This window comes from Vicia villosa, unplaced genomic scaffold, assembly GCF_029867415.1.
Source record: "Vicia villosa cultivar HV-30 ecotype Madison, WI unplaced genomic scaffold, Vvil1.0 ctg.000048F_1_1, whole genome shotgun sequence".
In the NCBI taxonomy this organism is placed as follows: domain Eukaryota; kingdom Viridiplantae; phylum Streptophyta; class Magnoliopsida; order Fabales; family Fabaceae; genus Vicia; species Vicia villosa.
The window spans coordinates 36,007-48,271 of record NW_026704980.1 but is presented as its reverse complement, the minus strand read 5'-3'; the positions used below and the strand labels follow the sequence as shown (position 1 = coordinate 48,271).

At 31.9% G+C, this 12,265-nt stretch overlaps 1 protein-coding gene across 1 annotated transcript; it reads left to right on the top strand.

Annotated features, from left to right (window-relative positions):
• The first annotated feature begins 11,058 nt into the window (after positions 1-11,058).
• On the top strand, positions 11,059-12,036 carry LOC131622981 (albumin-2). The gene has a single exon (XM_058893986.1). The coding sequence runs from the start codon at positions 11,122-11,124 to the stop codon at positions 11,815-11,817; it is 696 nt and encodes a 231-aa protein (XP_058749969.1). The 5' UTR covers positions 11,059-11,121; the 3' UTR covers positions 11,818-12,036.
• Positions 12,037-12,265: the final 229 nt, after the last annotated feature.

Genomic DNA, 12,265 nt, shown 5'->3' with positions numbered 1-12,265 from the left:
TAATAATATTATTATTGAAAATTATTATATAGTAAAATAAGATATAATATACAAAATAAATAAAAGTTGGACAATACTAATATCTACAAAAATGATGTAAACAAAATAAAATAAATAAATAAAACATAACTCTAGATGTTATGAACCATAGAAAAAAATTTGAAAAACATACGTCTACCGCATAAGTGCCATTTTTTAAAAAGAAAAATGCTTTTATCGGGATTCGAACCGTGACCACATGTTTTAAGCTCCAAAAAAGCTAGGCCAAACGAGCGTGCCCACTCCACCGTTTGCGTTGTTGTCTTTTTTTTTTTTTTTTGCAAGAAGTTTGCCTTGTTGTCTTTTTGATAGATATTCTATGTTTTAAATAAAAAGTATTTTGAAAAAAACTAATCCTTTTCATAAAATAGTTTTTTCTAGCAAAAATAATTTTTCATTTTATTTTATTTTTGAAAAAATAAACAAAAAGTAAAATAAAGAGAATTAATTATTTTTATTGGGGCAAAAATTCCAAAAAAAAAATTTATAGAATTTATTAATATTTTCCGACTACTATAAATGATGAGAATGATCCTATAATTATGAGCAAAACTATTAATAAATAATATTTGTTCTACTATAATTGATGAAAATGATCCTATAAATAATATTTAGTTGATAAATCAAGTAATTTCTACAATATTTGAGAACACCACATAAACTATTTTTCATCACTACTAAAATGTTATGATTATGAGCATAACTATTAATAAATAATATTTGTTCTACAATAATTGATGAAAATGATCCTATAAATAATATTTAGTAGATAAATCAAGTAATTTCTACAATATTTGAGAACACCACATAAACTATTTTTCATCACTACTAAAATGTTATGATTGCATCTCAAGAGACAAAAGGACAATGAATCACCGTTTCTTTTTTGTTTTCTTAAAAGATTGTATTTTATTCAATAAGTATAATTTTTTTAAATTTTCTTTTTTTTATATAATTTTTTATTTAACCACCCAAGATAACTAAAAAAGAAGATTTTTTAGTGAGAGAATTTTTATTTTAAATAATTACAGTATTTTATGTTGTTTTAGACTTGTTTTAATTTTTTTTTGAGGTGGTTTAACACTACAAAAAATGTTCTCTGCAGCGACGTGGATTACACGTCGCAACGTGCAAAATCACGTGGCAACCAAAAAGTAGCGACGTGAGCATGTAAGTCGCAGGAGCACGCGTGGCAACATTGTAGCGACGTGGAGACCACGTCAGAAAGTAGCGACGTGACTCCCACGTCGCAACAGGATTACATAGGAAACAGCTCCCTGCACACACAGCAGGTGTGGCAGGTGTGGGAAAGTGTGTTTGTTGACCAATGTAGCGACGTGTTTCCCACATCGCTACATTAAATGCTTTTTTTTTAAAATCAGGATGTATTCGATCAAAATGCTTCCATGCCTCGCCATCAGATGGATGCCGCATAGTGCCTGGACTTGTGTTATTTGTGTGATGCCATGTCATTTGACTTGCACTATGCATTGAAGCAAACATTCTTTTTAACCTTGGTATTATCGGAAGATAAAACATGGACTTTACTGCTACACGGTCTTGATTAGTGTTAACGGCTCTACTTGGAACTTTATATCTTGGACTCATACAAAACTTACATTCCTCCAACAACCCATCTTGAGTACCAAACTCATTGTCGTAGAACAACATACAGCCATTAATGCAACAATCAATCTTTCTTACTCTTAAGCCCAACTTCGACACCAACTTCTTTGCTTCATAAAATGTTGTAGGCAAGTTGTCTTTCATTGCAGTTGAGTCCAACATCATCTTTACGAAGAATTCCAAACACTGATCAGGAACATTCCAATTTGCCTTGGCGGCCAACAATCTCACACACATTGATAACTTTGAGTCAGACGATCCATTAAACAACGGCGTATTCATCTCATTCAACAACTGATAAAACTTCTGCGCTTCCTCATTCGGCAACTCTTCCCCACCAAAATCTTCAGGTTCATCATAGGTCACGTTCACACCAAAATCATCCTCAACCATGTCACCAATCAGATTAAAGTTTTCCTCATATTCCACAGGCGGGCGACTACTTGAAGCATGAGAGTTGCTAGTCTCTGGTACGTTACTAGGCAGTTCTTCACCGTTAAACGACCAAACCCAATAATTTGCAATGAAACCCCTTCTATGCAAATGAGCTGTTATTTCCTGTGGGTCACTAATTATTGGTCTACATTCACATTTAAGACAGGGACACCTAACTCCTCCTTCGCTTCGACATAATTCCTGAGCAAACGCCCAACTGATAAACCCTTCAACTCCTACTACAAAATTGGGTTTAAGTCTCATTCTTCCTGGAAATGTTCTATCGTACATCCAACTACGATAATACCGATAATATTCCATACTGCACATTTATACAATCATTGTCATTTTGAGTTAGAATACTAATCAACTTAATATTATTCTTAGACGTATACTAGTTAATATTTACTATTCTTAAAAATATTATTTAATAACAATACTACTAATATTTTTAACTACACATGTTATATTGAACCTATGTTAACCATAAAGTTACTATTTTATTAACTACACATTTTAAGCTACACATATTGAAAATATTCTTTAATAAAAATACTACTATTATGTTTTTGTTACATATATAGTAATAAAAATAAAAAATAAGAAATAAGAAATATTACTATTATATTTGGAAGTATACAAACACATACATATTATGTTTTTATAACATATATACAAGCACCTACAGCATCATCTACAATTTGTTTTAAAAAAATATATTTATATAAAATATGTTTTTAAATATAGTATAATATTACTCATTATAATAAATAGGCAAAATTACCCCCGTGGTCCTTTAAGTTATTTAATTGTAACAATTTGGTCCTTTATGTTGGTTTCGCTACAACTAAATCCTTTAAGTTGACTAACGCCTTCAGCGTTACCCTTGTCCACAGATTCTGTTCAAAAAAATGTGATGTGGCACTAACGGTGCTTAGGTGTCACTTAACTTTGCTGACATGTCTGTTATCTCACTTAAAGGGGGGGAAAAATGGCTGGTGCTTACAATTAGAGGATCAAAACGCATTTGTTAAACCCTAATCCTAAATTAGTGTGCAGAAGTTACTTGGAGAAGACGAAGGTGTAGTTGGCGTTAGAGGCGAAGACGAGAAGCAGATCATTGAAGCTCCTTGCTGACGAAATCGAGACACTCATGTATGTTATGTTCTGTCTATCTTAACGATTCATTGCATGTGGTTCTATTGTTGATTTAGGGTTTTTGTTCATTATTAGGAAAAATGGATTCAGATATTTTTTTTGTTGATATTCATCATGGGGGATTTTTTGTTGGTGATAACTACATAGAAGGGGAAGTGGCGAGAGGTAGGTTGGATGATGATAAATGGGGGTACTATGAGATGTTGGGAGTTGTTAAGGAGTTAAATTATCCAGGGTGTCTTGAAGTTTGGTACGACTTTGCTGGAACATTGAAGAAACTAGAAGATGACTTTAGTGCTCTAGAAGCTTTGCACTGGGCCAAAAGTAATGGAAAGGTTGTTATATACATTGTTCACCCTATTTCCCAACCTGAGGTAATTTCAGATGAACCAATTGTTCCACAACCAATTGATCACAATGAGACACACACTGATGCCCAACCTGAAGTAGCTTTAGATGATCCAACTGATGCACAACCTGAAGTAGTTTTAGAAAAGCCAATTGAGCCACAACCTGAAGTAGCTTTAGATGATCCAACTGATGCACAACCTGAAGTAGTTTTAGAAAAGCCAATTGAGCCACAACCTGAAGTAGTTTTAGATGTTCCAACTGATGCACAACCTGAAGATGTGTTAGATGTTCCAACTGATGCACAACCTGAAATAGATCAAGAAGATCCAATTGAGCCACAACCTAGAGTAGTTTCAGAAGATCCAACTGAGCCACAACCTGAAGTAGTTTCAGAAGTTCCCACTGAGCCACACCTTGATGTAGTTCCAGAAGTTCCCACTGAGTCACAACCTGGAGATGTTTTAGATGATCCAATTGAGCCACAACATGACAGTGATGATAGTGCTTTAGGAGTAAGGTTTTCTGATTCAGATGATGAAATTTTAAAAGATGGAATTGATGAAGTGTTGGTAGGAGAAGGAGGGTTCATTGCTGGCCAAGAAGAGCAACCAATTGATGAACTCATACCAGAGGAAACACCTAAAAAAAGAAAGAGGAATACTGGAAGACCAAAGAAAAAAAAGGGTGGGAAATCAACTCCAAAAAAAACACCAAGTGGATCCAAGAAACTGAAGGGAAGACCTGTTAAAAAAAGCTTGGCTGAAGGAAAAACAATTGAATTTGGGTCTGATGACACAAGTGAGGAAGATGTGCTGGACTTTGGATTTAGGCAAAGGAGTACTGGTAAAAAGGTATGTCATGGGTTATCTGATTCAGACTATCAAACTGAAGATATAGAAAGTGAAGATGATATGAGTAGTGATTACTCAGATGAGGGGACAAGGGTAAAGTATCCATCATTTGTTATGCCTAAGGAGTTTAATGATTATAAATGGGAATTGGGGAGCTTGTTTTCATCAAAGGAGGAATTCAAGGAAGCAATAGCAAGTTATGTTGTTCATAATGGTAGGGATTTGAGATATTTGAAGAATGACAAGACAAGGGTTAGAGTGGGCTGCAAGGAAGGATGTGAATGGGTGGCATTATGTTCCAAATTGCCCAATGAGGATACATGGAAGTTAAGAACTTTGAAAGACAATCACACTTGTAATAGAGAGTATAATGTAAGGATGTTTAGTACTAACTGGCTAGGGAAGAAATTATACTCAACAGTTAGAATCAACCCCAATGTAAAATTGACATCTATTTGTGAAAAAGTACATGAGAAGTGGAATGCAGGCATGAATAGGATGAAAGCTTATAGGGCTAGAAAACAAGCACTGAATATGGTTGAAGGGTCATTCAAAGAACAATATTGTAGGCTTTATGACTACACACATGAGCTTCTGAGATCTAACCCAAACAGCACCATAAAGATGAATGTCCAAGCAACTGAACAAAATCCTACTGAAACTAAACAACATCCAGAGAATTATGTTAGCAGACCACTACTGCCAAGTTTCCATAGACTCTATATTTGCCTGGATGCTTGCAAGAAAAGTTTTAGTTTTTGCAGACCAATAATAGGTGTTGATGGATGTTTTCTCAGGGAAATTATGGAGGTCAGATTCTTGCAGCAGTTGGCAGAGACCCTAATGATCAGATGTTGCCCATTGCATTGGTTGTGGTAGAGGCTGAAACAAAGGATTCTTGGGCATGGTTCTTTGATCTACTAGTGAATGACTTGGGAGGTCCAGAAATATGCAAGAACATTACTTTCATTTCAGATCAGCAAAAGGTAACATCATTTAATTTGTTAATTTGAACTGTTTTTTTAACACTTTACATTGTAATCTAATTTGTTTACAAAATTATTAGGGGTTGTTACCTGCAATAGATGAGTTGTTGCCTGGTGTTGACCAGAGGTTTTGTGTTAGACATCTGTATAGCAATTTTAGAAAAAGATATCCAGGCAAACAGTTGAAAGAGTTAATGTGGAAGGCAGCCAAAGCAACATATCCACAAGCATGGGAGAGGGAAATGAAGGAGATGAGAAAGATCAATGAGGAGGCATTTAAACATTTGCTGAAGATCCCCCCTAGATATTGGAGTAAGTCACATTTCAAATACAGGACAAAAAGTGATGTGCTTGTGAACAACATGTCTGAAACCTTTAACAGTGTTATAATTGGACCAAGACAAAAACCAATTGTAACAATGTTAAAGGAGATCAGAGGGTATCTCATGGACAGATGGGCTAGAAATAGAGCAAAAATTGAAGACTATAATGAATCTGTACTTCCAAGGATTAAAAAAATAATTGCAAGAAGGCAGGAATTCTCAAGATACTTCATAGCCATGTAATTGAATCTGTTTGTACAATGTATATATCTGACATGATAATTGATATCTTAAACATGTGTATTTGATATGCTTCTCAGGTTATCAGGTGACTTGATATATGAAGTCAGGCATACAAGTTTTAGTGGAGATAAATTCACAGTGGATCTCAAGAAATCTGAGTGCTCATGCAGGAGCTGGATGCTGACTGGAATTCCCTGCTACCATGTTATTGCCTGCATCCAAAGTAGACATGAGGACCCTTTTGAGTATATTCCTTCCTACTATAGGAAGCAGGATTACCAGTCTTGCTATGAGCCATTGATATATCCAACAAATGGAGAAAATTTGTGGGAGTTGACACCATATCCTGATGTTCTTCCACCCCCAACCAGAAGAGCACTTGGAAGGCCAAAGAGAAGAAGGAACAAAGATGCTGATGAAAAAAGGAAGGACATCACAAATGTATCCAGAAAAGGGTTGCCAAACAAATGCTCAATTTGTGGCATTTCTGGCCATAACAAGTCATCCTGTCCTTCTGTACCAAGACAATCAACAACAACTCAGACCCAAACAAGTCAAGCCCAGACCCCTACCACTGCAGTCCCAACTGTTCAATCTCAGCCAATCCAGAGGGTTCATGCCAGGCAGTCTCAGGATTCCATCAATCAAACTCAACCATCTCAAAGGGTTCAGACTAGGCAATCTCAAAATGCCTCTAGCAGTTCCCATCCAACTCAGAGGGTCCAGACAAGAAAATCAGCACAATCTGAAAGAGTGCAAACACGTAGTTCCATAACTGTTTCTCAGTTGCTTGCCATGAGAAGGGCTAAAGAGAAGGGCCAAAGACCAACAACAGCATTTCAGCCACCAACATCTCAGAGACCAAAGATGCCTTATAAGAGAAAATCCACGTAGATAGTTTGCAGGGATTCTGTTTTTTTCTGCCAAAGATGCCTTATGGGAATATGGTGTATTTATGGTTATTTTGAATCTTTGGGTGTATTAGGTATTTTGGAGCTATATTCTATAGCTGTAACAATTTGTTGTTGTTAAACCAGAAATTCTATGTATTTTGATGCACTACTAATGCTATATTCTGCTGATAAAAAAATTTGAATGCTATCCTATTAATGCTATATTCTGTTGTTATCTAAGAACATTTAGTTTGAATCAAAGTTATCCTTGACTATTTATTAATTGCATATGGTATTTACTTATAGAAACAGAACAATGTATCAAAGTTGCATATGGTATTTATCAAAGTAAAGAAACAGAACAATTGCATATGGTATTTATCAAAGTTATCCTTATAGAAACAGAACAATAAGGCAAATATAGCCAAAAGTAACCAAATTTGATATTAATCTGCATCTGTCATCAAAAGATTACATCAAACTAGAATTCCCTGCTACCATATTCCATTTCTTACAACATTAACCTTAACATAAACTAAGATTACCTATTTTTAAACAACATACAAATCAACACTACAATAATCAGAATTAAACATATCATGACATAAAAAGCATCTTCAACATCTTCAAGACATTCTTCATCATCTCCTTGTTGTATGTGTCATCCTTCATAAGCATCTTAATTTGTACCTCCTTTTCATCACATTTGGAACACCTTAAGAATGCATTTGGTGGTGTCTCTTGTTTGACTTCAGAACTTTGTTGGTTTTCATACCACATAAAGAAATTGCAGCCAACATTCTCATGTTCATTTTGCAAACAAAATCATTAAACTTCTTAACTGACCCAACTCAAGAATACGAAGGAGAATTGACCCAAATATGCAAGAACATACGTACGTACCTTAAAGTTTCTGCAGCCCCAAAAAAGCTTACCCAAGTTCCTTCCTTTCTTCTTAACTGAACGTATCACAGCTATGGATCCACACATGCATGTTGGTTCGATTCTTGATTGGGATCCACTCGAAATTAGCGAAAACGAGTTCTCAGCTCTCACATTTGTTCCACAGCCACTGTATTGAGCCATTGATGATGAATTTCAAAATTAGGGTTCTTGAATTTGGGAAATGCGTTTTGATCCTCTAATTGTAAGCACCAGCCATTTTTCTTCCCCTTTAAGTGAGATAACAGACAAGTCAGCAAAGTTAAGTGACACCTAAGCACCGTTAGTGCCACATCACATTTTTTTGAACAGAATCTGTGGACAAGGGTAACGCTGAAGGCGTTAGTCAACTTAAAGGATTTAGTTGTAGCGAAACCAACATAAGGGACCAAGTTGTTACAATTAAATAACTTAAAGGACCACGGGGGTAATTTTGCCTAATAAATAATATATATAATAAAAATTAAAAATGAAAACTTTATAATATATAACTATTATATTAGTTTTGAATATATAAAATTTGTTTAAGTTATAATAATCTATTTTAAATATAGTATAATATTACTCATTATAATAAATAATATATATATAATAAAAATTAAAAATGAAAACTTTATAATATATAACTATTATTTTAGTTTTGAATATATAAAATTTGTTTAAGTTATAATAATCTATTTTAAATATAGTATGATATTACTCATTATAATAAATAATATATATAATAAAAATTAAAAATGAAAACTTTATAATATATAACTATTATATTAGTTTTGAATATATAAAGTTTGTTTAAGTTATAATAATCTATTTTAAATATAGTATAATATTACTCATTATAATAAATAATATATATAATAAAAATTAAAAATGAGAACTTTATAATATATAACTATTATTTTAGTTTTGAATATATAAAATTTGTTTAAGTTATAATAATCTATTTTAAATATAGTATAATATTACTCATTATAATAAATAATATATATAATAAAAATTAAAAATGAAAACTTTATAATATATAACTATTATATTATTTTTGAATATATAAAATTTGTTTAAGTTATAATAATCTATTTTAAATATAGTATAATATTACTCATTATAATAAATAATATATATAATAAAAATTAAAAATGAAAACTTTATAATATATAACTATTATTTAGTTTTGAATATATAAAATTTGCTTAAGTTATAATAATATATTTTTTAGAGTGAGAACTTTATAATATATATCTATATTATATTCTTAAAAATGAAAATTTATAATATATATAACAATTATATTCTTTTTAAAATTATATTAATATTTATAATAATCTATTTTATATATTGTAAAATATTAAACAAAAAATTCGTTTTAATAATAATAATAACATATAATAATTTTAATAATAGTTTTAATATATCAATTTTTTTCTAATAGTTTTAAAAAAATTATTAAAAAATATATTTAATTTTCGTTTTTATTTTATTTACTATATTCTATTTATATCTATAATAAAAACCTATAGTTTTAATATATAATAATTTTAATATATAATAAATCTATTTAAATCTATATTCTGTTTAAATATATTATAAATCTATTTAAAAACCTATATTCTGTTTAAATCTATAATAAATCTATATTCTATTTAAAAACCTATATTCTTTTTAAATCTATAATAAATCTATAGTTTTAATATTTCGTTTTTAGTTTTAATATATTCTGTTTAAAAATTTTATTTACTATAATAAATCTATTAATCTATACAAAATAAACAAAAACCTATTGAAAACAGAAAACATAATATAAACAAAATCCTATTAAAAACAAAAAACTATACAAATAAATTTTATTTTATACTATAAATCTATACCAAAAATCATTATAAATCACATTAAAAATCAATTTTATTTACTTACATCTTCTTCAATCTACTCCTCCTTCTTCAATCTACTCCACCTTCTTCAATCTACTAAACCTATACCAAAAAAAAAATCAAAAATTAACAACAAAATATATAACAAAATTATAAGAAAATAAACAAAATATCAAAATAATCTTAACTACCTTTGGGATTGAAGTAATTTGGGAGAGAAGGGTTGGATTTTAGGAGGAGATGATTTTGGGAGAGAAAGGGTTTGGGTTTGCAGAGAAAGGGGAGGAAGGGAATGAGCTTGCAGAGTCGTGAATGGTGGTGGGGGGAAGCGAAATGGCTGGATTAATACATAATGTAGCGACGTGGAATGCACATCTCTATTTGTCACGTGACATCCACGTCGCAACAAGGCAACGGTCACATACACGTCTGCAAAGCTGCCACTGTGTCACATCAACAGAACGGTGCTTTTGAATTTTCCCCCCATTTAAATGTAGCGACGTGATAATAACGTCACCACAAAATTTTTCAAAATTTTGAATATTCCCCCATTTGAACGTTATGGGGTGTGATGAATTAATTTATGTAATTAATGTGGCGAGGTGTATACCACGTCGCAAATGTTTTTCACACTACCCCATGTCTGACTCCCAACCACTTTAAGGCTGTACAGTAATTTATTATTAAAATATAGGTGGCGACGTTAGACTCACGTCGCAACTAGCATTTTTGAGCCACGTGTTGTCCACGTCGCTAATTATGTCGCTGGATATGAGTTTTTTTTGTAGTGTAAGTCCCATTTGAGAGAGACGATATGTGTTAATTGAATTATAAATTATTGATTCAGATTCGATAACGATAACATTTATTTATATTTATTTATATTTCTGTATTATTATAATTAAATTAAATATTTAAACAATTAAGTTTTAAATTTATTGAAAATGACTGAGTATTAGTTAATTCTCTCTTTTAAAACTCTCATTTAAAAATTTAAGTTTTAAATTTATTAAGAGTGGCCAAGTATTAATCTTTCTTTTAAAACATATATTTTTAAATGAAATAAATTATTATTTTGTAAATACTTTTATCCAATTTAAAATGTTTTGTTTATTTATCATTGGTGTATATCTATTTTCCATTATAAAAATATTCCTAAAAAATATATATATTTTTTGGTTTATCACCACCGATTTAGTCCGGTTCGGGGGTCAGTTCTTCAGCGCTAATCACCACTGAACCAACTAACTATTGGTTAAAAATATTAGATTTTTTTAATATAGAAAAATATTAAAATTTTCTATCTATATATACCCTTCCTATTCTCTCTATTTGCCCACAACAAAACCTTCCTTGAATTGAAACACAAATATATCTCCACACCTACTAAACATACTACACCTAAGATGGCAAAAACAGGTTACATAAATGCTGCTTTCCGTTCTTCAAAGAACAATGAAGCTTACTTTTTCATCAATGATCAGTACGTGCTGTTAGATTATGCTCCAGGAACCACCAACGATAAACTTTTATACGGGCCTACTCCTGTTCGCGAAGGTTTCAAATCACTTAATCAAACCATATTTGGAAGCTACGGTATCGATTGCAGCTTCGACACCGATAACAACGAGGCATTCATCTTTTATGAAAACTTTTGCGCTCTCATAGACTACGCTCCACATTCCAACAGAGACAAAATCATCTCAGGTCCTAAAAAAATCGCTGACATGTTTCCTTTTTTCGAAGGAACCGTGTTTGAAAACGGAATAGACGCGGCCTACCGATCAACTAGGGGCAAAGAAGTTTACTTGTTCAAAGGAGATCAGTATGCTCGTATCGACTACGGAACCAACAGTATGGTTAATAAAGATATTAAGAAAATTACTGACGGTTTTCCTTGTTTCCGTAACACTATCTTTGAAAGTGGAATGGATGCTGCGTTTGCTTCTCACAAGACTAATGAAGTTTACTTTTTCAAAGATGAATACTATGCACGTGTTACTGTTACCCCTGGTGCAACTGATGATTATATTATGGGTGATGTGAGGAAAACTGTTGACTATTGGCCATCTCTTCGTGGCGTAATACCTCTTGAGAATTAACTGAAGGTGGGATATGGTTTGATCATCATGCAAGTATACTACTATGATAATAAGGAATAAAGATCAATGTTGTTGTGTATTTTTTTTTTCTTTTTTCTTTCTGTAATATGTATGTGTCTCGTTGTTTGCTTATGTTTCTTGATGTAATAAAAGTGTGGCTCTTGGTTGTTTTCCACACTATGCAGTGTGATTATAATAAAAACATTTGCTACTTAAAAATCATGGTTTATGAATTTTGTTTTAAGGTTTCACCTTTAGAATGTAAAACCAAATTGGAAAGAGCTATAGTCAAATTGAAGGCTTATATTTTTTTTGGAAAGCAAAATTGATAGGATCCCGAAATTCCGAAACAGAAATTAAAGAAACAAAGCGATAAAACTTTAGGAAATAAACTGAATTTGATTAATGAAGAAATATTAAATGTAGAAAGGGAAGAATCCCAATCTAC

Excerpts from the sequence above, each read along its gene's own strand:
- LOC131622981 (XM_058893986.1), top strand. The coding sequence starts at position 11,122 with ATGGCAAAAACAGGTTACATAAATGCTGCTTTCCGTTCTTCAAAGAAC.